The 27633-nt window shown below is 49.1% G+C and overlaps 1 protein-coding gene across 2 annotated transcripts in view; it reads left to right on the forward strand.

The window, feature by feature from the left end:
* Positions 1-27633, forward strand: part of RCAN1 (regulator of calcineurin 1) — a 75407-nt gene that overhangs the window by 42079 nt on the left and 5695 nt on the right. The window contains exon 1 of one of the 2 annotated variants that reach the window (XM_016164098.2): positions 25115-25301. The exons of the other annotated variant lie outside the window; for it this stretch is intronic. Within the exon in view, the coding sequence (XP_016019584.1) occupies positions 25215-25301 (87 nt within the window). The 5' untranslated portion in view covers positions 25115-25214. Of the gene's footprint in view, positions 1-25114; positions 25302-27633 lie in introns of those variants that run through there. 2 annotated transcript variants of the gene reach the window in all.

Below are 27633 nucleotides of genomic sequence, written 5' to 3' on the forward strand. Positions count from 1 at the left end.
CAGGCCATGTCGCCTTCGTTCCTCACCTACAAAAGAAGAAACAGTGCCTTCCTCAGGCAGCAGGCTGAGGACGAAGAAAGAGAATGTGCACAGGGCGCCGGCCTCGGTTCCTGGGAGATAGCAAGTCGGGATTCACGGGAGCTGCTGTCTCCCGTCATCTCCATCGTCGGCATGGTCGCTCTCTGCTGCTAAGTCTGTCAACATCATCTTCTGTGAAAAAACAGACACCCCGTTTCTCATCTTTTAAGTACATTAAATGTGAAGGCGGTTTTAGTGTTTCTTATTTTTAAAAATTAATCTGGAAATTTAAAACCCCCATCACCTGATACTTGCTCATACGCATCTCGCCTTGCCATTCAGTTTAGCCTCCACCACCCCCCCGCACCCCGAAATCACATCGTGATGGTGATTTCGAAGTGTTGGGCTGGGTTTTATTTCTGCCCTCCCTTGAGTGGCTCCCCGACTTGAGCAACCACATGATCCGTATCAGTCTTTTTTCGTAGACGAAATAAAGACACACAGGCTGCCACCTCCACACCTCGCCCGGCAGTCGTGGGAGTCGGGGCTCCGTGTTCCCGGAATGGGTGGCTGCAGTGCGAGCGCGAGGTGGCCGAGTGGCATGTCGCGTTGGGCGGCTGTCCCCTTTCCCTGTGGCTCCAGCTCGGAAATGCCGTCAGGTATCCAAACGTGCCAGCGGCAGCGCAGGGAAGAGCACACTTCCCAGCACCCTTTGACCTCTCAGGTCACCTGATTGACTTGACACAGGTCTGTTACACAGTAAGAGACAAAAGCTTCATTATTACTCAGTCTGCGTTCTATGGAACTTTTCAAAGACAAACAAAAACCGAGAGCCCCATACATACTCAACTCATCATGGAGCTTTACCGGTTATCAGCACATAGAAGGGGGCCTCCCAATCCTCACACCATGGGGTGATTCTAAACATACCCCCCCAGGCATCATATCATTGCAACTGTATACCTCTCTAAGAGCTAAAGAAAAAAAATAGATAAAAGTCCTTTCTTAATATTAAGTAGCCTTTCTGTGTTTACATCTCCCCAGCTGCTTCATGAGTCTGTTTTATTTATTTATTTTTTGTAATTAGCATATTTGAATCTTAATCCAACTAAGATCCACCCATTGCATTTGGTCGATATAGCTCTTCCGCGTCTTGAGGTCTGGGTTCCCCACCCAGGGTCCTTTGCGTTCGAAGCCGCGGGTCACTCCTCTGCTAGGATGTCCTTCATTCCGCCCATCGCTTTATCGCTCTGTTTACTGTAAACTTGTGGGTCTGGCAGATGGGCGAGAGTCGGACTCCGCTGTTTGTTTCGATTTCGTTCACGTGAGATGTCCTGTCACTGACTGCGGCTGAACGCCGCGCGGCGCATAGTGACGGTGTGTCTCTCCCGTGTGTCACGTCGGCCCACCCCTGGTTTCTGGAGGGGTCAGCCTGATCCGCTTATAACATTCCCCATCAGCTTGTCCTCTGCTGGTCTGAGCAGCCATTTCTGACCCGGGCCTCTCGAGTCATCATCTCATTAGGGTTTCAGCATCTGAAACTTAACTTTCAGCGCCCAATGCATAACTCAGCTTGAAAGATTTTCCAAAAAGATTTCTTAGTGGGGATTAGAAATGCTGAGTGGTTCTAATAAAATAATGATCTTTTTTTAGGGGAAAGTGTGCAATTCAAAACGGTTTCACGTTTTTATATAGAAACATACGTTTCAGGATGCTAACTAGAAAAATAAAGACTTCTAAGCCTCAAGGAAGGAAGACGAATATGAAAAATAATCACTAAAGGGTTGGTTCATCTACCACCTTTCTATAAGCTCCAAAAAAAGATCTGAAATGTGCCTTGTTTCCAAGAGATTTTTTAAAGAGAACACAGTCATTTTAAAGCATTTATCTTCTTAAAACACAAGCAAATTAAAGCAATTCAAAGTACTCCACGTTCCTTTTGCTAATAATGTAAAAAAAAAAAAAGTCAGTGATTCGATATCGAAATACTCCTTCAAATAAAGCATAATGGGCCACCACTTCACGGAGCAGGAGCATATACACTGTTTCTGGTCCCCTTTGTACTCCGATCACACCTCCGTTTCAGACCTCTCTTTGGTCCGAAGAGGTTTTTGCTCTATAGCTTATCTGTTTCATCACAAGCAGTTGATTGTGGAATTGGATTCCCTGAGCTGTGGTCACGGGCCCGGCCCTGTGCTAACAGGCTCATCTACTAGAGCACACGAGGTCCATTCAGACTCAGAAACATCGGTCCATCTTAGGAATTCAGGTCCAAAAAGGTATTTGAGACCTAGAGTTAAGACTTGAACACCGTGCCTAGGTTTCTGGGTTTTATATTTCATTCCACTTTTTATGTGGAATAACGTTCATCAGAAATCATTTCAGGAAATGAGAAAAGTAGGATATGCTGGTGAGTCAGCTGTGGAAAACTGCAGCATGGAATGAATTAGTCAGAAGGTTTCAGTGGCCAACATGAGCTGTGTGCTATCAGGAAGTGGTGTGACTTTCCATGATTTTATGTACTATATAAATCACGGGGCATAATGCTCCAGACACCTGGAGTCTTTTTTTTTAGCCAGCCACCGCAGCCTTGGGCGCGAATGGGTGTTCACGCCGTTCCCGCCCCGTCCGAGCTTGGAACGCTCCCCCGAAAGGCCATGGGGTCTCTGCGAGGTCCCTTCTGAAAAGCCTTGACAGAGCTGCTGCTACAAAAGGCGGCATCTTTCTCTCTCTCTCTCTCTCTCTCCCCCTTTTTTTTTTTGTTTTGCTCGTCATACATTTTCTCATCCTGCAGGTCTCGCTCCTTATAAAACCATGCCATTTATGGTCTGCAAAGGAGTTGCTTCTCCCTGCTGCCTTACATTGTGTTGTAGAAAGGTACTCAGAAATTCAGAATAAGGCAGCGTGTTCCGGTCTTCTGTCATCCTGGGAAAAAAGAAAAACTTGTGGAAGTGAAGTAGATTCGAAGTTTGGGTCACATGACGTCCGTAAAACTGCATCTCTAGAGGAAAATGCTGAAAAAGTATAGTCACGCACTAAAATTGCATGTGGAAGGAAATACCCTTGTTGTCTTCTTGATAGTGCAAGTCAGTTAAAACACAATTGAGTAATCAAGTCACTTCCCTATTATGTCTGTTATGCCTAATAGGTACCTAGAGCATCTCCTGATTACAGCTTGGGCGATGCATACATAAATCTATACATACATATATGTGTCCGTGTGTAGATGTGTCTTTAATAAGCATACCTAATGTAATAATAAAATTCAGAACGCAGCCTGCGTGGGGGTGCTCGCGCTCCCGTCGAACGTAAATGAAATTCCAGTTGACTCCGATGCCCTTGGCAACCTGGTAAATATTTTCTCTGGAAGAATCCCGTAAACCAGGTTTGCCTTGTTTGCCATTTGTGGCAATCTGGCAAGGTTTCTATGGGGAATTATTCGTCCATAAGTTAACCCAGGACAGTTGAACGTTCTCATCATCACAAGGGAACAATTGTCTTTTCTTCCTCCTCCACCCTGGACCATGCCGATGTTGAAATCCGACCCCCCAGGTGGTGGTATTAGGAGGGGCCTTTGGGAGGTGCCCTTATCAAAGACACTCGGAGAGCTCACTTATTTCTTCCGCTGTGTGAGGGCACAGCTAGAAGGCAGCCAGCCGTCTGAGAACCAGGAAGCAGACTCTCACCAGACACTGAACCCCCCAGCGCCTTGACCTTGGACTGCGCAGCCTCCAGAGCTATGAGAAATAAACGTCTGTTGTTTGCACGCCACCCGGTCTATGGCGTTCTGTCCCAGCAGCCTGCCCGGACGGCGTGTGCGTAGGAGTCACCTGGGAGTCTCGCTAAAATGCGGACTCTACTCCGGTAGATCTCAGGTGGGGCCCAGCACCCTGCGTTTCTCACAAGCTCGTAGGCGATGCCAGCCATGCTGGGTCGGGGCCGCCCTGTGGGTACCGAGGCCAGTGCCATACGATGAACTACGTCCGCAGAGTTAGCAAGAAGCCAGACCCTAAGGGGTGTCTCGGCCCGACACCAGTACTTGCAAGACCGTCTGCGTCCGCGACCTGAAGTCTTCTTACATCACGTTAAGGCCCCCTCTGGTGGGGCTGGGAAACAGCCCAGGGTGGAGGAACCCCGGCGGGCACGTGGCGTGAGTCCCCTCTGGCCTTCCCGCCTGGCGTCTCGGGACACACGCCTGAGCACCTGGCTGTCTGCCCCAAACTCTGCCAAAGCCTCAGAAAGGTCCGGCAATTCCTCCTCTTAGCAAAAAGACGATTTCTAGAACTTGTAGTCATCTCAGTCTTCTCGTGAGACCCACAAGCCCTACTCTTAGGTCTTCGTTCTAAGATTTTTTTTTTCTTTTTTTAACACAGCCCACATGACTTCGCCCTCCAACGCGCAGGCGAAGGCCTCCGAAAGTTCAGGTTTAAGTGACCAAGGGAACAGCGCTGCAAGTTCTGTGAACGAGGGTTTAAGAGGTTTACGACTTCCTTAAGTCTGATTTAAAGGAAAAAGTCAAGAAGGCATGCCCTCCTGGGGACCTCCCCAGCCTAGGAACCTCAGCCGTGGACACGTTTCAGAACCGCCGGTGATCAGAACAGGGGTTTTGGACTCGCTCTCGAATTGTTAAGCAGCAGAGCCGCTGCCTCCTTTGCCCTTGGTTGTCCCAATGGAAATAGGTTAAATCTTGAGGTTTTCGTTTTTGTTTTTATTCCTGTGGAATTTTTAAATAAACCAGCAAATCAACATCATTATTTTAAGATCCTAGGAAATATGATTCAGGGCTTGTCATCATTTATTTTATTTTTTTCCAAGGAAGAAACCATTATAGATATTTCCTGCAAGGGTGACTCTCTGTGACTTTTCCAGCCAACGTACCTTTCACACACAGGGTTTGAAAAGAAACAGTGTTGGGGATGCAGGGGTGAAAACGGTTTCGATGGGCCTGTCTACATCCTCGATGGCTTTCCTTAGCGTCACGGGCGCCTTTGAAAGCCTTTCCCCTGTTTTTCCTTCGGTGTTTGCGGGGTGGGGTGAGGGCGGGGGGTCGGGGAAGTACTCCATTCCAAATGATCGCCAAGAATGTGGCGTTTGTAAAAGCAAGTTTAATCACGGTCGCGGAGTTGCCTGTCTTTCTTCATCAACGTCGGAAGGCCACGCGGTTTCGCGTGTGTGACCGACTGCCTTCCAGCCTGCTGTGGCATGATGGCAGGGCACGAGTTCCACCAGACAGACGGTGAAGTGCTGCCGACGCCACTGGACGTGTCCGAGGGCAGCGGGCCGTGTCCAGGGTGGAGCCGGAGCTCTCACCGCCCTCCCGTCTCTGTCTCTTTGCTTCCGGAGACCTCTGGGCGTCGCTAAGGCGGGCTGTGGATAGGGACGTGAGCCCCCGCAGAGACCTCGTGCAGGGAGGTCTGGTAAGAGTGGCCGTTTGGGATGCGCTCGCTTCGTACTGTTACGTGCTCTCGAGCCGGAGGTCGTGTTAGTGTCCCGGGGCCGGCGTGACAAAATACCACGGACTGGGTGGCGTAAACAGCAGAGTTAATTTTGTCGCTGTTCAGGGTGCCGCATGTCCAACATGGAAGTGTCAGCAGGGTCGATTTCTTCTACGGCCTCTCTCGTGGGCTTTGAGATGACCATTTTCTTTCTTTCTTTCTTTCTTTCTTTCTTTCTTTCTTTCTTTCTGAGGGAGGAGGGAGGAGGTGAGGAGGGAGAGGAGCGGGGGAGAGGGAGGGAGGGAGGGAGAGGGAGGGAGGAGGGAGGGAGGGAGAGGGAGGGAGGGGAGGGGGGAAGGCAGGAAGGAAGGAGGGAGGGAGGGAGGGAGGGAGGGGAGGGAGGAGGGGGAGGAGGGAGGGAGGGAGGGAGAGGGAGGGGAGGGGGAAGGAAGGAAGGAAGGAAGGAGGGAGGGAGGGAGGGAGGGAGGGAGGGAGGAGGGAGGAGGGAGGAGGGAGGAGGGCGGGAGGAGGGAGGGCAGGGCGGGAGGAGGGAGGGAGGGAGAGGGACGGGATGGGTGCTTTTGAGGTGAGGGGTGCGTGCATGCTGTCAGATTCGTTATTGTGCTTGTCTTATATGGGATTGTTTCTTCTTTCTTTCTTTCCTTCCTTCCTTCCTTCCTTCCTTCCTTCCTTCCTTCCTTCCTTCCTTCTTTCTTTCTTTCTTTCTTTCTTTCTTTCTTTCTTTCTTTCTTTCTTTCTTTCTAATTGTATTTGCCATGATTTGGGGTGTTCTTACCCCTGTGTGTGTGCACCCTGGTGTGCCTGCGCGTGCCATTATTCCTCTGCGTATGGACACGGCTCTATAGGATTAGGGTCCACCCTGACAAGTTCATTTAACTTTAATTTCCTAAAGGCCCTGTTTCCAAATACAGTCACATTTTAGGGTTTGGGGGTTTAGGGCTTCAGCATGTGAATTTGGGGGGGGGGACGCAATTCAGCACATAACAAAGGTCACAGAAACCAGTTTGAAGTTGCAAAACTATTTCTTTGACTCAGGTTATTTTGCAATTTTTTCATTTCTTTCCAAGAATGGTTCTTTCTTCCTCTTAGCGGGGAGATGACACATCTGGCGTTTTTATTGTGGAAGTAAGAATTGCAGCAACGGGATATTCTCTATTTTCGGCTGTTGGAGAGGTTCGAACGCTGCGAGAAGACTTCTTTAGAGATATGTCCGGGTGCTTTGCAGAGAACAGAGTGGACCCTCGCCACTGAGGAGCCTCGGCTGCATGTCCTTCGTTCCTCTTCACCATTCGTCGACACGCAGCAGGAGCACCTGGGGGGCGGGGCCCCAGCATTACACCTGGATTCTGTGTCCGGGTAGCTCCCGAGGCCAGCTTGGCCAGGTCTCCCCGGGGGACTCTCCTCTCCTCACGGAGATGATTCTGAGCCCCAGCATGTGGCTCACGGAGATAGTGGATGGATGGATGGATGGATGGATGGATGGATGGATGGATGGATGGATGAGCTTGGCAACAATGGCACACCACTTCACACCTGCTTCCACTCAGAAGTAGTTCAGAAGGCCGCCAGGCGCCGAGGCTCTGACCTCCTCCTAGTCCTCCCATCGTTTCGTCCACCCCGCTGCTGCCGTGGATGCCGCCGGCGGCCTTAAACCCTGCTTTGCTTTCCGTATGTTGGAAGCATGGCGGGTGGTGCACAGCCCTGTTTCCACCTGGACCGGAGGGGCACCAGCACCCCCCTGGCCGTGAGAGGGAGTTTCTCAAGCCCGCCTCCATCATCTGTTCCTTTGGCGTCTTGCGCACCCGCCGCAAACACTGGCCTCGAGCAACCACAGCGAGTCGTCCAGGAGATGCATGTCCAGACTCAAACGCAGATTAGAGCATCACCTAAACCACCGCCAGGTCAGAAAGTGAACATTGCTATGAAGAGAGAAAAATAATAATTACATAAGTCGCGGCCTGTCCCGGAAGGTGCCTCCATGGCGTGTGTCACCCTTTTGAATGCGGCCTGCCACAGCCGTGTCTGATCCTCCTTTGTTTCCCAGTACCTTTGAGGTCCGCTGACAGCATGAGTCAGAACACACCAGGACACAAACAGTGCGTGCCCGGGCATGACGTCTTAGTCAGGGGCCGAAGACACACAGCTCTCCTCTCTTTCATCATCCAGGATGGAGAGAGTAAAGAGCCCGAGGAGCAGAAGGCAGATGAAGGCGAACTTCAGGCATGACCATTTGCTCGTGCCCCAGCAGCGGGCAAGTGAGATCTCCCAGTCCCTGTCCTGGGCGCCTGACCTCCAGCCGGCTTGTTGGCGATCTAGCAAGATCATCACACCTCCACAGAACAGGCACAGAGGAGGGAAGCATGCATTTCTTTGTAATTGCCTTACACTCTGTTAACGTCCTTTCCTTGAATTCATAGTAAAAACTTAGAAAAACAAAAGTTTTATCTAGCTGGCACTAAGATGTAATTCAATACTCTTCTGTCAGCACTAAACATTAATAGATTTACTGGTAGATGTAGAATTTCATAACCACTTTTAAAATTATGAGTAATATTTTTTTAGTTAGAACAATATTTCTCAGGATGTGAAGCAAAATTTCCATTTTTTCGCAGTATAGTTAAAGATTTTTAAAGTACCATGATGGTATTTAAATGATAGCTCAATAAAGCTATTGATCATTTTTATCCTTTCTTAGTTTGAATCTGAAAACCCAGCTTTCCCAGCTTAAGAGGTCATTGAGGAGCTTTTGCAGAAATCAGAGCAATGTCATTTTATTAAGAGAACTGGTTTGAGTATTGATCTGTGCATCTCCAAATTTCTTAATCATCCAGCACATATATAACCACGAAAGACAAATTACACGTGTCGCTTTGAAAAACAAAAAGTGCACTGGAATGAAAGCACCTCGAGCGTCTGGATTCGGCGCTTCCCACACAGTGGCGAAGTCCAGTTGTGGGGGACGTGGGCTCCCAGAGCTGGGTGACCGTGGGTCTCAGTCAGCTCGGGCTGCTGTAATAAAATACCGAAGCATGGGAACGGACGCTTATCCCTCTGAGCGACAATCCGGCTGCCCGTGAAGGGTCTTCTCTTGGCTCCCCTGGAACTGCCCCGAGACGCGCTCGGAGAGTCCCAGGCTGGGGCTCAGGCCCCTGAGATATCCCGGCGCAGGGGGCCCGAGCCATGCCCTGGTGGCCCTGCTCCTCGGTCCTGCAGGAGGGGGGTTGCCGTGGACGTGCTGCAGCCGTCTTGAGTCTTTACGTGACCCTTTGGGTTCCAAAGAGAACATCGCCCCCAGAATCCCCTGCCTCGCTCACTGCATAGACCTGTCAATAGTGTGGACCCCAGACGTAGTGGTTTGGGGAAGTGTTCATTCATGCAGGTATGTATCTCTCTCTCTCTCTCTCTCTCTCTCTTTTTTAATCCAGAAGGTCATTTTTAGTAAGTCAGGCACTTAGGACTAATCATTTTCTCCCCTTTTTTGATTTTCCAGCTAGGACACAGTAATGGGGCAAGCTATTTTACACCTTTCCTGTTTCCCCTTTTGATGGGGAAAAAGATACGATCTTTCCATATCTAAAGTGGAGCTGAACATTTCTTGTAAAATCTGCGTCTCGGGGAAAACCCCGCTGCTATTCTGAACCTGCTTCCTCCTATTCTTCCGTTTCTGGTACGGAGGTTGACGCCTGTGCCCTCTGACAGCTACTTTCTGACTCGGAGAAGTTACGGTCCCTTATTTATTAGTATTCGAGAACGCCGTGTACATCTTCAAACCACAAGGACAGTTTTTAAACTACAAGGATTTCTCTCTGATGCTCAGGTTTGCCGTCTCTCCTTTGCATCAGCTTCTACTGTAAACAGTCATGATACCCCTGTCGACAATAGGTTAGCAGCGTTATTAGGGTGTTTTCGTATCATTTAATGCTCAATTTTACTAGTAAATGATGTTAAGTTAAAGTTTGCTTTTACTTTGAAACAAAGTAAGTGTTATCTAAGTTAAGAAAAAAAAAGCTAATAATAAGGAAGAAATAAGGAATAAATACATAATATTTTTATGTCATTTTTCTTAGAGCCAATATTGACCAAGTTCTCAGCCTGCCGGCAAATGTTGCAGGAGGTTGTTATAGGCAAGGTTTTGGGGGTTTTTTTAATAGAAAAAAAGTGAACTTTTCCCTGATGTGGTTTCTAGCCATTTTCTGAGTCACCGAAATGTTTGTTGTTATCCATTTTATATCTGTAAATCACTTTCTTTTACTGCCTTCAGATGATCAAAGAGCATGTGGCATCTGTGAGGGATTTCATTTTATTTAAGATTGACCGAAATCTTTCAACATTTCTACATATGTTTTTCAACCAAGCATTGAAATTCAGACAGTATCTCCTTTGGACTGGTTCGAAATGACACGTTTCCAAGGAGCTCTATGTTAAAAGAAATTCTTTCCTGTTGAATAAGAAATTAGACGAATGTATTTGGTGTGCTGGGGCTGTTCTTAGGATGTTTGAACAAACCTGCTTAATTTAAGATCCCAGAGGTGTTATCCTCTCAGGGACGTTTGAAAATCCGTGGGAGACTGGGATTGCGTCAGTGACTGAGGCGGGGTGGGGGCAGTTTGGGGGGGGAGGGTGCCTGCATTTGGCAGGAAGGGACCTGCAGGCTGCTAAACCATCTAGAATGCAAAGGACAGGGCCACCCAAGGAAAAATGGTTTCATCCTGAATGTGATCAGTGTAACTATTGAGACGCTGAGAGAAATCATGGGTTCCTGGGTATTAGGACATAAAGAGTCTTCCCATCTAGTCCAGCTCCCTCATCCTGCAGTAGAGCAAACTAAACGTACACACCGATTTGTGTGTGTCGCGGGGGGGGGGGGGGGGGGTTCCAGAATTTTCTTTTCACCCATGCCCCACAATGCAGCAGTTTCTTCAGAAACCACAGGCGCCCAAGACACACTTCCTCATTTCTAAGGTGCCTTTCTTAGTCATGGCTCCGGTCAGCTTGCGAGGGGCCCAGGGCTTGTGTACTCCACTCTCACAGTCTTGGCTTAGAAAATGTCAAGCCGGGGTGCAGACTGTCCTTCGGCTGGGTTTCACAAGTGTGGGTGACATAGGCCGACCGGCCCGAACTTCCCCTTGTGCGATGCTGTAATCTCCCCCAGGAGGGCCAAGAGCCCACTTTGGGTGACACCGAGGGGGGCTGCTTTGGTCACTTTTCTTTGCTTTTGCCTTTGGATTTGGTTCCTCCGAGGGATCGCATCCCCCCAAGAAGCAGATGGGACTGCAGGACAGTAGAAGTCCGGTCCAGACTTCCCCAGATTGCAGGCCCAGGGCCACAGAGAGGGCATCCCACTGCGAGCGAGCCGGACAACTCTGTTAAGCTTTGTCACATAGAGTCACATCTAAACGCCTCCATCTATGTGGCTGCCTCCTGGCCTCCAAGGACAGATCTGGAAGTTCATGTCCACGGCCTTCGAGATGCTTCCCCGCCTGCCGTGGGTGGCGCTCGCCTCCCATACTGTAGTTTGCAGAGACTCAGTTCTGTGAACGGGCCCTTTACTCCGACCTGAGGCGGCTGCTCCCAGTGAGCAGGGCCCCGGCTCACTCACCTGATGCCCCTCTCTCGGGAACCAGCCTGGCTCCTCACACAGGGCGGAGTCGCAGAAAATGCTTGTTGAGTGAATGGGGAAGGGAGAGCTAGGCCCCCCGACATCCAGAAATCAGCTTTTCTCCCCCTCATTTACAAGTTGTAAAAGGTGCCGACTCCCTTTTCTTTTTTTTTTTCCCTGAATTCCTCTTTTTAGGTCAGTATTTTGAGGTTTACAGAGAACATGGTCATTAATTCATTTAGTCATCAGTTAACGGATAGTCACGGAGCCATACTCTGGGTGGCAGATGTGGAGATATGGCAGGCCACAAACCGGGACCAAGTGACTATTGTCACATGAGCCAGGAAGAGGACTTAACCCCAGCGGGGTCCAAGGGCCGCCTCTCTGAGGAGTGATATTTTGCTTTCATTCAGGTGGGAATCCACCAGAGCTGCTGCAGGCAGGGGGTGGCAGGAATGAAGGCCCGGTGACCCCCAAGACGAGCCTGGGGAGCTCCGACGCACCAGGCCAGCGTGGCTGAGCTAGACCGTGGTGAGGACGAGCACAGGACCAGCACCGAGAGGTCGCCACGCTGGGTTTTCTCCTGAGAGCAGACGGAGGCCATGGAGGGGCCAGCCGGAGGAGAGGGACAGGCCACTTCATAACGCCCACGCTCAGAACGTCTCACAGAAGAGGATTCGCCTTCCAATCCCAAGACACGTGTCCGTCCTCGTGCACGGGGCCCCGTTGCTGTCCAGTCGCAGGCAGAGAACTGGGTGGGGCTTCCAGACATTCATCCCAATAAACAGGCCGCCCGAGGCTTACGTAAAAAGCACCTGTGGGCATCCACCGCACCCTCGAGTCAGCCTCGGGTGAAGGAGTCCTCCCTCAGAGGAGGAGGGATGGAGGTCGGCTCAGGAACAATCCAGAGAGAATGAAGGAACTTTGGGTAGGGAGGAAACAGGCAGGGGTTTAAAACAGAGCCAGAAACCATAACGTAGGGTAGATATTACTCTAACTATATCAGTCAATCACGTTGGACGTCGGCCGTCTAAATGCACCAGCGAGGGACGGATTGTCAGCGTGGTCCGAAAACAAGACCCAACCAGACGCTGTCCTCAAGAACCTGCTTGAAATGAACAGGCACGTAGAGATTAAAAATAAGTTTATTTTTCTGGAGAAAGGTAAACCGTGCTAACACCAGTCAAAAAAGAGAATTAAAAAAGCCGGAAGACATGAGAAGTGTCCAAGGGATGAGATGGAGGGAGCAGGAAGAGGGGAATGAAGAGCAGGTCGCCCCGAGGGCAGGTCCGCTAAGGGCCTGGGGGCGTCAGTCCTCACAACCACCCCGTGAGGGAGGCCCTGTTTTTATAGTGCCAGAGACTCTGCTCGCAGCCTCTCCGAGTGTGGGATGGGACACGGTCCCATCTTCCCCGCCCGCTGCCATCAGAATTTTTCCTCTGTAGCTGCTCTAGCTGCCCTTGACCCTCAGGTTGAAGAGGAAAAGGGGAATTTTCACGGTCCCCCATGTCTGCTGTTGGCAGAATGTCAGTCCGATCTTATACCTGAAAAGGTGCGTCTGGAAGGTTGTTTTCTTTTGTGCTTTTTAAACCTTTTTCAAACGCAATAAAGGAGCCGGGAAATCCTCAGGACACACAATGACCGTGGCCGCAGCTGCCATTCACCCGGTAGCGGCTAAAGGTAACGCTAACTTTCCCAATCCCTTTTCTTTTCGAGCAAGAATGAGAAAAACACGGGGAGATAAGCCTACTTTCGAGGCCTTCCTCAAGGGACCCTCTGTAACGGGGCTGATCGCTTACGGAGACAGGGTCGTCACATACGGGACTGGCCCTCGCTGGTCACCACCCTCCACCTCCAGTAAACCGATCTGTCCTGGCCTGCAGTACACGATGGAGGCCACGTGCTGCCTTGCCGCTGGATCCGCAGCCTGGTGTCTTGTGTCCCTGGCGTCAGGGTTAAGCTCAGGTAGGGTTAGGACCCGTGTCTTAGGCATTGAAGCTTCCGGTGGAGTGCTGAGCACCTGCTAAGGGCTTGCTAAGTATTTCTTGATTTATTAGACAATGAGCTTTTTGAAGGAATGGCCGGACCTTCTGCTCTTTGGATCTCCAGTGAAGAACCAGGTACTTAGCTGCATGCGTTTGTGCAACAGGCGTTTCTGGAGGGCCTGATGTGTCCCAGGGTCTCTGGCTTGGTCTGCCCTTAGTTTAGTGGAGGAAACCAATTAAAACGTGGTCAATGCCAAGAACTGGAGGTTCCCAGTGTTCTGAGACTAGGTAATAGGTGTAATTTGACCCAGTCGTGGAGTTTGAGAGGACACGTAGCAGATTTTTAATGCATGGTGGACGAATGAATGAGCAAATGCGTGGTTTTCTTTAAGGCTTTGGAGTCTATTCTTAACCCCAAACAGCCGCATAAGAATCTGCTCGCTGTAGGTGCTCGGAAAATGTATCTCATCTCCAGGTAGGCAGCACCTGGCCCCACGGGAGCCCACCTGTCCAGGGAATTTTTTCCCCTGACCACCGCCTGGAATTCCCCCCTTAGCGATACATTCCTTCGGCACTTGGATTTCAATCTCCGGGACTTGCTGATGAGACCGAGTTTGCTGGGAGGTCTCCTACGTTCAACAGCTGCAATGGGAAAGAAGCGCGTCAGGTGACATTCCTGTCTCCTTAGAAGGGAGATGCAGGGGGCAGGACCATCCCGGCGAGAAAGGAAGACACACACTGTCACCCCCGGGAGCGTAAGAAGGGAGAGGACGAGGCCGATGGGTGTGGCCGTGACTGGGAAGAGAGGGACAGCTCTGCTCAGAGGAGGCCTTGCCCAGTGAGGCGGGGTGGTGGGGTCACCTGTGAGGCCCGGACAGGAGGTTTTCCAAAGGACATCAGATCAGATCTGCCCTCCTGGCCACACTCGGAGCCTCCAGAATGTGCCGTGTGGGATCAGCAGAACCTGGCCCAGCCGACCCGCCGGCCGAGCAGGACAGAATCACACGACCGTTTCCTGGCAGGTGCATGGCCCCGACTCTAGCGAGAAGGGCTCAGTCCACACACCTGAATAGCTGCACATTGCACGGATAAGGACCGTTGGCAGGAGAGATGACCCCAGAAAAGCAAAGTCAGTGTTTTCTGGTGAAATCCCTCTTTTTATAGACAGTTAGGTAAGAAATGGAATTCTCTCGACAGTTGGCATTCTAAAACATCGATGGGTGAAATACACGAGATGTGAAACTTGTGCAGAACAAACGCGGTGCTCAGAAATTGAAGGCCGCGATACCAGACCCGCCTGCAAAAGGCGGGGCGAAGTCCCCTCCGACGAACCTCCCACCTGTGGAGCAGTTAGCGGTGAGCCACGCGGCCACTGACATAAATCATATAGCGGGGGGGAGGGGGCAGAGAAAAGGGTTTTAACAAATGTTCATCTTGGGAATTCTAGTAAACCCAAATAAGCAAAAAAGGAAAACAATGCAATCTTTAATGCCGTCCTGCTTTTTTTTTTTCCCCTTTTCACCTGAATGGAGTCTCAGCAGTAAGTGCTGGTCGTGACCCGCTTTTTTGTCTCTTGGCAACAAGTCGTGAGCATCTTTTTTGTGTCGTTAAGCAGTTTTCACCTCTTCAGTGCGTGTGGCTCTGCATTCTGCTCAAAGGCCTCGGTGTGTTTTTAGCTGGTCACTGGCTGAATGTGGAGCTGTTTCTAGTGTGTCCTTTGCAAAAACAGCATCGCGGAGGATGTATTTGCAGCTAACTCCTTGCCGGCAGCCGCAAGGATTTCCTAGAATAAATTCCTAGGAGTGAAACTCTTGGGTCAGTATTCAGGGTTTTCGTTGACCTAGTTTATCCTGAAACTTTAAACTGTTGCGTTTTCTCATTATTTGACCATAATCCCTTTCGAGTTCCCTACATGGATGGATGAGCTAATGATTTGGCGTGGAATCGGAAGTATTTTCCTGGTGTCCACTTTGAAGTCTGCCGAATTCGTGAGAAATTTTAGGTGACACGCCCCAGGTCCCTTCAGGAATAAAAGATTCGTCTCCCTGCTGCCCTAGGCAGTTGTCCCTGTGGGGGATTACTTCAGCTGAGGAGAGCCACCTTCCTAAGCCCCAGCCCCTTCTCCAGGTAGCTGCTCCCCCCAGGGCTGACTAATGCGGGGGGTCGACGCCCAGGCCAGGGCTCCAGTTAGGGTTGTCCCATCTTCAGAGTCCCCCGCAAGATCAGGGAGGCTTCCACGGCGACCACACTGTAGTCCCACTCTCCTTCTGCTCTGGCCCATGTTCTCCCATCGCCCCTCCCCCCTTCTTCCTCAGGTGTCACCCCAGAACCACTCCTCAGTAACCCTTCTGCACAAGAAACTCAGACCCGGGGGCTGGAAGCAGCCAGTGCCTGTTGGGTTGGTCAGCTGGTCAGAGGGTGGCCGGGGAGGAGGGGAGCTCAGCAGACCCCAGCGGTCAGTCACTGTATGTGCCACAAATCTCACCTCTACGGAGGGCAGCCATGCCGCCTCGACCTCCCAGAGGATGGAAGAGACCAGGGCAGCTCAGCCTCACAGGGAGGGTTCCTCGAAAGGGTGACGCCAAGCACAGTCTCCCTGACAGTTACGTCCACGTATGAAGATCACTCACACCGTATACTAGATCTTTACAAGAGCGGTTTAAAATGCCGTCTTCTCAGAAAGGTCTCTCCAAACCTCCCCCTGAGAATACCTGGGTCTCCGTCTGCTTGCCGATCACCTTTCCCACCGTGTCTTCTAGCGCCGGTCGTGTGAAAACCTTTCTGCCTGCATCCATCGTGAGCCAGCCCCGCGGAAATCTCTGCGCGCGTTAAGGTTCGGATCCCGAGCCGCGCCGTCCACCTCCCCGGGGCGGCCCAGTCACTTCCTACTGAAGAATCGTACCGTGGTCTGTAAAGGTTTGAGCAGAACCTCGGTCATCCCGAGAACAGTCGTCTACGCGGTTCGCTTGCACTACAGTATATAATTTCAGGAGTGGGAGGGAACGGCCTGCAAGTGCCCACCAGGCACCGGTGGAAATGGACCGGTGAGGGAGCCGGGAGTATAAAAGGATTGCCGCGTGGGGAGAGAGGGACACATCCCCTATTACATTATCCGAAGTACGTCGTTGGGCGTAGCACACGTTGGACCACGGGCCGGATGGGGAGCTGCTGTGTGCGTCTCCGTAGCTCTCACAGTGCCTGGCTCACAGCAGGTGACTCATCTGCTTTTGATGACTGATTAAATCAAGGCAGAGGCCATAACCTCAAATACCTTTTGGGTCAGAAGCAATGGCCGTAGGGGTTTGGAGAACATGGCTATAGCCACAGACAGGTTCAGCCATAGCCATGTGGGCCTCTGAGCCCCGAGTTGCCACATCTTGCTTTCTTTTCCCCAGGGAAGCCAGAAATCCTATTTCTACGCGAAACCTCCCAATTTCTAAGTATTGACAGCTAATATTTTTTTGACTTTGGGGAGACTGCCAGTTCACAACCAGTACACTTACCTGGTGAGTGTACTGCCGGAAAGAGGCCAGCTCCTACACCTCAGGCACCCTGCTGCAATGATGTGCGCCCCAGTGGTGGTCACGTGACATGAAGGCCCAGGTCCTCCTAACGATCAGAGCTGGCGCCAGCGTCCTGGCTCTCGGTGGCCGGCGTTAACATCCAGGTTGCAGCAAGGTCTCGTTTGCTTCATGGCGATAGTTCGTTGCTTTTCCGAGTATGTTTCGAATTGCTGTGTTAACCGCATGGAGATGACGGATGTACTTCCTCATGGGCCTCGTCAGACTTTTAAACAGTCGGCGGAGAAGGCAGTGTGAGTGTCGGAGCGGGGTTTGCCGTGGCCCCATGGCGCCGCGTCAGCCGCCGAGGAGGAGGCCGGCCCGTGGGTGGGAATGGGAAGAGCTGGCAAGGCGGCGGGGGCGCTTTCTTCCTCGCCTGCACTCGGCAAAAAAAGGGAGTTCTGAGCTGACGCCTGAGTTTTGAAATCGGGTGCGGTTACCAAGTCCGCAGAGCAAAGTTACCGAAAACTGCGTTCAGATCTGGTGTGAAAGGTTTCCAGGTCTCCACGCGGCCCCGTTTCTTTTCCTTCCCTCCATGACTTTTTTTTATCTTTTGACCTTCTACTGAAGGTCAGCCCATCACTCGCCGGTATCAATAGGCCCTTCGCATTGTCCCCCAGGTTCTCTGGGGGAACCTAGAGAATGAGATCCCGCCTCTGCCTCACAGCGGCTCACGTCCTGGCCAGGGCTGAGTTGTGTCACTAATTCTGAGGCGAGCGTGGCGTGTGGCGAGGAAGGTCAAGGCTTTCCCATCTGCCTGAACACCAGCAAGCAGAACTCATCCTTTGAATGTGAAGAGATTGACTCGATGGAAGTGAATCCGTCTAGGGTTTGTGAAAGCTGTTTAGTGCCGGAAGGAAAGGTGGCCCGCTGCTGGTGACCGACGGGCGCAGAGCAGACCGTCGCCGGCCGGCTCCACTACGGCTGTTCTTGCCCCGGGTTACCACTGCAGGACTGTGCCTCTTCCTGGGAACGGCGGCGAAGCAGAAGCTAAAATCACAAATTAAAGCAAGGTGGGCCTGGGGAGGAACGGACTCAAGAGAGCAAGTCAGGACCTATTAATTAAGGTGCTTTCTGGCTTCCATCGTCTCTAAATGAATGTTACTCCCTTAATCCACAGCGGCTGGCCTCCAAGCCATTAAGCGGAGTTTCGATCCGCCTGTGGCTATTTCCTCATCTTACACACTGCAGTCAGTGTGTTTCCAACGTTGCACATGGGTGGTTAATCTTTATGTGCGAAGGAAAGATTGAGGTAACAAGGAAACAAGAGTTAATGGGATTTCAGGCGCACGTGGAATTTGACAAACAAGATGAAATCTCACATGAACTGTGACCTCTCCTAAGGTATAAATCCTTCCTCCCCATTTTTCCCTAATCTGTTGGGTATTTTATTTCATTTCATTTTATTTTCTTTCATTTTTTTTCTTTTTCTTTGTTCCTTCCCTTCTTTTTTTCTGTAAAGTTTACATTTTTTCTTTATTTCCACTATAAGCTTGAACAGAGCGTGACTACCATACTGCTAAAATACGTAAACCATCCACATTTTTCATTTAAGTAATTGAAAGTTCTGTGTGTTATCCCTGAAACACATATTATTTGTACATTGTCATGTACTAATCCGTGCAAAGTATCAAATATTGCAGGCTTTTCCATTTTTCTCAAAGTATGAGAACCGTGCCAGGCTGACTTTAGTATTAATATCATTTCTTCTGTGTCGCCTTACAAATTCAGAAGATTAATGCTTATTAAATATAAAGGTGATTTTTCATTTCAGATTTAGGACCCTCAGGCGCCATGCTCTGTAGTGGGAGAACCAGCGCCTGCCCGTTTTCTCCAGGGGGTTCTGCTTAGAGCCTGCGAGCCCATCAGAAAAGGTTATCTGCTTTGTTTTACCTTTTTTTTTTTTTGAAATGGAGGCCCATCCCTGTGGCCAGGTAGATTTTATCAGTAATGAAGCAGTGCTAAGAGTTGTAAATTCCTGACCTTCCTAAGCCCTTTCCTTGATTTCTCCTAAAAGTAACCAAAAATGAAAATTCCTGTAGAGAGGGGGAAAAAAAAGTTTACCTGTTCTCTTTCTTACATTTGATCATTAGAAAGAAGCTTAAGAAGGTCGGCCATTGACTCACACCACTGCTTGGACAAATGGTCTCCAAACATTTTTGATCATGGCCCTCACTGGTAAAAAACTTTTCAAGGACATGTGCCAGTCAAAGCATTTTATTTGTAAATTGTAGGCAATTTCTGCTCGACATTGGGTACCTTCGAAAACACACGTTTAACAAAAGACAAGATGAACATACGTTAAGTTGACTATGTTCTGCGCACGCATCAAAGAATCATCAAAGTCACTGCCGTAGACCCGGAAGAAGAGTCACAGGCCTCGCGTCATGTCCCACAGGGTGGGGCCTCAGAGTCCACACTCGATGGCGCCGTCCGGTGCCCGGAGGTCCTGCAAGCCCCCGGAAAAGGCAGAGAAAGCACGCCCGGGGGTGTGCCGGGTACCCACTGCGCCGACTCGTGCCCCTACCCACCCCATAGCGCCTGCAACGAGGAAGGGCGGGGCGCCGCCTCCACTCAACACCCCCCGGCGGCTCCCACCTGCGTCAGCCAGTCAGCGTATGGCAGGAGACCTGCCCCAGGCCTCGTTGCCTCTGCTGCAGCCACCCTAAGCCTCTTGCCGGGCCTGCAGCCTGCCGGGGTCCTCCTGCCTGCGTCGCTTCCGTTCCCCGGGCCTGGGGTGCTGTTCCCCGAGCCCCTGGTTCACTCCCCACTTCCTTCGGGTCCGACCTATCCACAGGTCACCTTCTCAAGGACGCCTTGGACCTGACTGGTCTTTCGGCATCTCCTTTACTTCCTACCCCCCACCCCATTGCCTTATTCTCAGCACTTGCCGGTATCTAAACATCCTGTATGTTTTACCCGCTTTCCTTGTCTCTTTCTCTTTTCCCAGCCCATCGAGAATGGAAGCGCCATGAGGGCAGGAGTTTTGTCTGTTTTGTTCATTTTGAACCCCTAACACCTAGCCCAGGGCTTCAGGCCAAAGAATAAATGAATGGACAAACGGATGGATGGATGGATGCATGCAGGGATGGGCGGACAGAGGAACGGACAGACGGACACACATATGGATGGATGGATGGATGGATGGATGGATGGACGGACGGACGGACGGATGCATGCATGGATGGACGGACGGACGGACGGACGGACGGATGGATGGATGCATTCGTGGACGGGTGTATGGACGCATGAACAGATGAATACTAGGCGAAAGTCTTTGTCTACAACTTAAGGAGTACTGGGAAGTCGCCGAGGTTTTTTATAGTAGGAGAGGACCGTGGTTAGGCTCGGCTTCAAGAAGCGCGATGTGGGACTTACCACATTGGAGCGATAAGAAATTGGCCACCTGGAGGCCAGTTAGAAAGGTAGTTGCCGAGGGAGGGCTTCCTGAAGTGGCGTGCTGGGAATGCGAATTTGGGGGGTGGGGGGGTGGTACAGAGCGCCCACAGAACTCTGCACTGGCGGGTGGGGCACAGGACTGGGGCACAGGAGTCCGCTAGAGGGATGGAGAGTGGAGACTGGAGACTAGGACGCGAGCTGCGACGCCGAAGGGCACCGCCTCGGGGCGGGCAGAGCTGCGGGTGCGCGTGCGCGGCAGCCGCAGTCCCGAGGCCAGGTGAGTCCCGTCTCCCGAGCTCCACGCGCCCCTCGGAACCTCAGTGTCTGTATCAGCGGAACGGGAAACGCTCGCAGCTGACGCGCGTCAACCACCTGTGTCGTTTCGGGCACTGTGCTAGGCATTTTGCCTGTCATGTCGTTGGGTCCTCGCCAAAACTCTGAATTCGATGTTAATCCGTTTTCAAGTCGGGGCCGAGAACAGTCTCCTCAGTTAATAACAGCGTTTAGACAGGGAAATGACGACGGTGAGTAAGTGAAAGAGGCCCTGTGTTTTTCTTTTGAATAGCAGCTTAGGATGGAACAATGCTCCATGTTATAAAGGGAAGGGCTACAAATACTCTATAATAATAAAACCGTCCCATTATCTCAGATGTGAAAAGCTCCACCAAAACGCAGGTTTCCTTAGCATCCAAGATAAATGCACGGACACCTTTTATCTCCACTGAGTGTGTCATTTTCCTCATGTTCTTGCGCAAATTTCCTCATTCTCCACTCTGCTTTGGTTTGCAGGACAAAGGCCAAACTCAGTTTCCCTCTCTGGTTATTTAGTAGAAAGTTTCACTGGTGGCACATTCTTGGCAAAATCGTAACCTCCTTGGGGTTTCTAATGGGCATGCTGAGGTCATCCTAACCATACTTTAGGAATGCTGTAATGGGAATGATGGAATTCAGCATAAATCTCAATTTTTCCTCCCTGAAAATAGAAACTTCTTAATGAAAATATGTTCTAACTGCTTAGAGCCAGAGGAGGCAAATGCAGGTCAAAGAGATTCATTTAAGACTTTTATGATGTGGATGGAAGAAATGCAAAACATGTAAAGCCTTCAGTTAACTAAAGTATTTCATTTCTGCTTTAATTTCTGGTTTCAGTTTTACTATTCTGGGTGCAATTTTTAGTATGCTTTTCAAGAGTCCTAATGAAGCACTGCTGTTGGCACTTCCTTCAAATCATCGAACATCCATCCAGCAAACGAGAAGCAAGAATGTACTGATCTCCCAAACCACAGGGATGTACGAATAAAAAAAGTCAACTTTTTTAGTTTTTTTTTTCTTATCAACTTTATTGGGGAATAATGTATATAAAATAAGTTTCATAAATTTAAAGTGTACAATTTAGTTTTGACAGCTGTATACTCTTGTGATATGTACGCTACATATAACATTTGTTATTATTACAATAGAAGTTTCTGGTGTACAACATTATAATTCAACATCTGTGTTCACTACATAGCGATCACCCCAAAGTTACCACTGCCGTTCAACTGACCCCCTTCGCCCCTTTACCCACCCCCAAACCCCTTCCCCTCTAGTAACCAGCAATCTGTTCTCTATATCTATGAATTTGGTTTGATTCTGTTCATTTGTTTTAGATTCCACACATGAGTAAAATTGTGTGATATTTGACTTTCTCCTTCCAACTTATTTCACTTAGCGTGGTACACTCCAGGTCCATCCATGTTTTCACATAGGGCAAGAGTTCATTCTTTTTTATGACGCGGTGGTATTTAATTGTACACGTGTACCCATCTTCTTTATCCATCCATCGATGGACACTCGGGTTTTCATATCTTGGCTGTTATAAATAACGCTGCAGTGAACAGAGGTGTGTATATATCATTTCGAATTAGTGTTTTTGTGTTCTTCAGATAAATATTCAGAAGAATTGCTAGATCATAGGGCAGCTCTGTTCTTAATCTTTTAAGAGAGCTTCCACACTATTTTCCGTAGTGGCTGCACTAATTTACGTTCCCACCAACAGCGTACGAATGTTGCCTTTCCTCCGCATCCTCTCCACCTGTTATGTCTTGTCCTTTTGATAACGGCCATTCTAACAAGTGTAAGGTGCTATCTCATTGTGGTCTTGATTTGCATTTCCATAATAATGTGATTTTGAACACCCGTTAATGTGCCTGTTGGCCCTCTATATGACTTCTTAGGAAAAAGTCTGTTCCGATCCTCTGTCTATGTATTTATCAGGTGGTTTTTTTGGTCGTTGTTGAGTTGCATGAGTTCTTTATATATATTGGGTAATAACCCCTAATCGGATGGATCATTTGCAACTATCTCCTCCCACCCAGTAGGCTGCGTTTTCGTTATGATGATAATTTCCTTTGCTGCGCAGAAATACTTTTTAGTTTGATGTCATCCCATTTGTTTAGTTTAAAAGTCAATTTTTTTAATACTTGCTTTTAGGTCAATTTTTATTCTCGAGGAAAATCACTGTTTACAAAGTAAATTCTTTTGCATAGGATGTTTAGAAATCCAAGTTCATATGTAGTAGACCTGCAGTTAAAGGGCAAGCATTCTTAACAAAATCTTTCAGATTAGAAGACGAAGGGAAATTGGGATGAGTTGAAAGCAGTGTTACCTCTGGGGACAGGGACAGGTGTCTGTGCCTTTGGCCAGTTAGCGTCCTGGAACACAGTGGAGCCACGCTACTCAGCCTGACACACTTCAAAAACTAGAATCAGCTACGCATCTCTCACAGAGCAGCCGAGGAAGCCTGTGCTGGCAGACCCTAGGTGCCCTCTCTCCTGGGCTCTGGTACCCATCGGGCCTGGTGATGTTTTGCCAAACGGCATCCGATCCAGCCTTCCTGCAGTTAGCAACTATTTTGAGCCCCTTTCTCTGATGTAAAAATGGAAGCCCTCAAGTTCCCTAAATTTGATTCAGATGGAGTTTAAAATCAGTTCAAAGGCAGGTACAGGATTACACATTTTGTTAGAATTTTTTGGACAGCCTAGCAAAAGATAGATCATTTATCATTTATTTCTATGAGCAAAGACAGTTAAACAATCTTCAGATACCTCACTTTTCTTTTTACCTTTTTTTTTACCCGGATATTGAAGCCAGCATTGCAGATGTGGGTGAGCTCGGCACTGTTATCTCAGATGAAGCAGAAAGGTTCTAGATTTGCCCCACAACCGGAACTGAAGCTTCATGTCATAATTTTTTCTTTTACAAAAGGAATTAGCCTCTTCTTCTTCCCCGGATCAATTCTATTTGCCAAAATGGACCCCGGGAGAACGAAAAATGGGGAGTGGTGGGGAGCGATTGGAGCCGAGGGAGGGAGAACCCCTCGAAGGAGGTCGCAGCCCCTCTGGAGCAGGGTGCAGCTGTGTCTCCTACCTCCTCCTCCCTGTCCTCTGAGCCTCCCCGACACCTGCCGTACCACCACCTGGAGCACCAGCAGAGTCCGCAGGTGCCTCCAGGTCACGCTGGGGACACGGCACAAGCATGCACACACTTCCATCACCAGGCCCCATCCATCACGACCCCTTCCCCTTGGCGCCTGATGCGAGCCGCACTGTTCAGTGTTCCGAGCTTTCTTAGAATGTATGTATTTAGGTCTTTTCGGGTTGGGAGTTATGGGTAATTTGGCAAAGCAAACACCGTAGCTGGTTTATTACATAACTCAGTGGTTGGCAATAAGGCACTGAGGATAAGCAATGCCCACTCACCCAAGAAGACTTCATTTTCCTTTTTTGGAGGGATTAATGTTCTGGTTTTGTTTTGTTTTTTTGTTTTTTTTTTTTCCTGTTGCATATATTCTTTTTTATTATCGGCTGACTTTAATGATTCTTTGAAGTTAATCTTTAAATGTGAATGGCAGGGTTCCATTTAACTCTTAGAGACTTAAGAGGGATCCCTGGATGTCTCCAGACAAGAGAATGCTTTTATAAATAACTTTGAGTGCTTTTAGGTGATAATGAAATTGGGGAGAGCGGGAAGGACCTGGGACCCAGACTGCCAGAGGGATCTAAACTGGTAAAGTGCTTAGAAGTTCAAAGAGTTGCAGCCTTTTGAAAAAAACTGGCACCCTGCCATCACAGGATGCTTCTCCAGACCAGACATCTTACCTGAAAAAAAAAAAAAAAGGCCCGCTGAAATAACTTTTCAACTGTAGTGTACATTCTTTCCACTTCTTATCCTATTTAAAGAAAAAAAAAAAAACTTTCAGTCTGAGTCTCCAAGCAGGAAGACCTCTGCATGCTTCTTCTCTGCACTTCAGGCACTAGATTCTCTAAAATGTTTCTGTAGCTTTCTCTGAATTCAGTAGCCATTAGAACAAGAGCGAAGTGTTGCATGTTTCTTCTCTCGAATTACAATAATAAAGTTTGTTCGATGAAAATCCTCGATCCTCGCATGTTCCCACTGTGGAAGACAAGTGGGAATCTGTACATCCATCCAATAAAGTTCAGTTGGGGGCGGGGGGAGGGGAGCCATATTTCAAAATGAAAATTCCACTGTTTTTTTCTTGAAAAACAGAGTTCATTGACCAGGACAGATTGCAGATTTTTCTCTAATACCCCAGTATGAACCTTCAACTGTTTTCCAGGAAATAACAGGGATCCAACGACTTTGCCCAAACCTGCGTTTCCAGATTTCCCAAACCCTTGAAAGTCCCCAGAGGCTAATTACTGTTTACTGTGCAGACCTTCCTCCTTTCTGTTTTGTAATATTTTCCATCTTAAAAAGGGCCGACCCGCTCAGCCCCGGAGCGGGGCGTCTGAGTGGCCAACGACATTACTACCAGCGGGAAGTATGCCGCGGAAGATAAGGCAGCTGCACGGCAAACCTCGGCAGCCCGCAGAGCCAATTAGCATAGGGAAAATGACTAAGGTGTTGACGTCACCTCTTCCCAGTAGAAACTTACGCTGTGTCCCCCTGTCTGTCTGTAAGCATGCAGGACTCGACTCAGGAATTTGCTGTCCAAACAGGACACGCTGGAAGCTGTGTGTCCCCCACCCCCACCAGCACCCCCACCCCCCACCTACTCCCCTCCCAGGGGGCTGGACCTCGGTGCTTTATAAGCGTTGGCTCCAGAAGGGACCTCCAGCCTCTTGTAAAGGAGCCTCACTCAGGGGCTTGACCGCGTGACTGCGTGAGCCTAGCGCTTTCACTGTAAGAAGGCAAGATGCATTTTAGAAATTTTAACTGCAGTTTTAGCTCCTTGATTGCCTGTGTGGCAAACAGTGATATCTTCAGCGAAAGTGAAACCAGGGTAAGGCTTCTACTATCACTGTGATTTTTTTTTTTTTTTTGAGAATCTTCAAAGCCTTATGTTAATTGGGACTGTTAGCTGAAATGTTTGAGAGGGGTGGTAAGTGGCTCTCTCTTGTGGGTTTTGGGGTTTCCAAGTAAATCCGAAATACTTTGAGCTCTCAGTATTTGAAAACATCCAGGTCCCCCGATCGACTAGCAAGGCAAACGTTGGGCATTGTGCGTTTTTCATTCTGGGTAAACTTTTTTAGAAAGAGATCTTTTCTGGTGGCGAATAGAATGTTTCACTTTGACATCCAGAGTTCAGAATAATTTGATTTTATCTTAGGAAATAAATGTTGTAAAGGTTTTTGTACATTTGCAGTAATTACAAGGGTCTATACTCAAGTTTCCAGATTTCTCTAGTTACAGAAAAAGCAGCCATAGCAAATAATAAAATGGGATAAATAATTTAAGTGTGAGTGGGGTAAGTATACCTTCTGGGAAGCAGCTCTCATTGCTGGTAAATAATACAATTACTAATTTTCGTTACTATGCTTTTCTTCTTCATTTGATTAAGATGTAAGATTTTCATCAGTATCTACCCAGCTCTCTAATCGATCTTTGACAATATTGTATATAAATGAATCTGTATATTCTGTTTGGGGGTTGGTATTTGTGTTACATGCTTTATACCAAAAGTCATATTGGGATATGTAAAGGTTTCTTCTCTCTCTCTCTCTCTCTCTCTCTCTCTCTCTCTCTCTTCTTTCTTTCTTTCTTTCTTTCTTTCTTTCTTTCTTTCTTTCTCTCTCTCTCTCTCTCTCTCTCTCTCTCTCTCTCTCTCTCTCTCTCTCTCTCTCTCTTTCTTGTAATCAAATTTAACTCCATAATTGGGTACTATGCTTGCCAGACAGGGGCCGTAATTTGTGAACTAGATATTAGAGCACATTCTGTGCTTAAAAGTACAACATATATTTAACATTAGCCTCATGTGAATAAAATCACTTATTTATTTAAGTAGTGATACCATTCAACAACTATAATAACTAGATGCACTTATTAGAACAATAAGAGTATTTTATCAAAGAATGTTCTAGTAGTAAGGCAGATTTAACAGATAAAATACCTTCTCTTGTGTTCGGGTCCTGAGCACTGACTTGTAGTCTAAAAATATGCATCAAAGTCATCTTTCCTAAATTATGAATCATAACTTCGAAACTACACAGTTGGTCCCAACGCCTGTCGATGAAGTCATGTGAAAGTCCAAATTTATGCAGACACCCTTAGCCAGGAACTTGCCCACGCTTGAGAGACGTGGAGAAACCAGGCAGCCAGATGAGGGTGAGCCTTAAGCACCTGCTCCACATTCTTTCTTTCTCGGTCTTGCCTCTGCAGCGGCCCTCGTGGGAAAGTCACCAGAGGCAGAGGCGGAAAGCTAGGGAATTGGAAGAGGGAAAGTTTGTGAGTTGCTCCCGCTCCCCCTCACCACCTACCTGCCTGGCGGAGACGCCGCAGAGGCTGGAATGCGAGGCCCGCTGCAGCCCTGCGGCGCGGAGCAGGCACCTGCGCGCGGAGCAGGCACCTGCCGGTTCCCTCCGCGCTTCCTCGCGCTGAGCGTTCCCGAGGATGTTCGCTCTTATTCAGGATCCTCTCCCCTCTGCAGAAACACTGAGCTTGCATAGTTTTCCAGGGGACTTTGTGGGGCCACCGCCTTCCCGGTAGTCACTCTCCTGTGTGGAGGGCGCGCTGCCCCCTCCACCCTCCCCTGCCGGAAAACGCGGCCGCTCTTCCTCCCGATCCGGTTGTCTGTCACCTCCCTCTCTGGCTGGGCTCTGGAGAGGCTGCCCAGTCCTCCCAGCGCCCCCTCCCACTGACACACCCCAGCCCGGGACCCAGCCCAGGGGGCCGGTGACTCTTTCCTGAAGCCAAGCGTGTAATCACTGGGCTCCAGCATTCCAATTTGAAACGTTTCATAATTTTCACTCGCCTTTATTAACACTAGAGCAAGCTACGTACATAGGTTAAAGACGGCGTGCAGAAGCGGGTCCATTTGCAGTCCATTTGTTTGTTTGTTTTTTTAAATCGGTGTTAGTTTAGAGAGTAAAAACGCAACAGATTGGGAAAAGAATACCGGGAATTCTTTGGCATTAAGAAATGCAAGGCTTTTTTATTTCATTGTTTTCCGAGTTAATGGAAATGATTTCCTCACATTAGCAGAAGTGATTTTAAGCCCTAAAGAAACCTGTACTGGACATGGCACCGTCTTAGGCTGGGTGGCGGGAATGGAGTTCGCTAGACTGGAGGGTCACTCACTGGACAGAGGAACTGGCCGGCCAGAGGGGTGACAAGTG

The sequence above is a fragment of the Rousettus aegyptiacus genome, unplaced genomic scaffold, assembly GCF_014176215.1.
Source record: "Rousettus aegyptiacus isolate mRouAeg1 unplaced genomic scaffold, mRouAeg1.p scaffold_m13_p_4, whole genome shotgun sequence".
NCBI classification, from domain to species: Eukaryota; Metazoa; Chordata; class Mammalia; order Chiroptera; family Pteropodidae; genus Rousettus; species Rousettus aegyptiacus.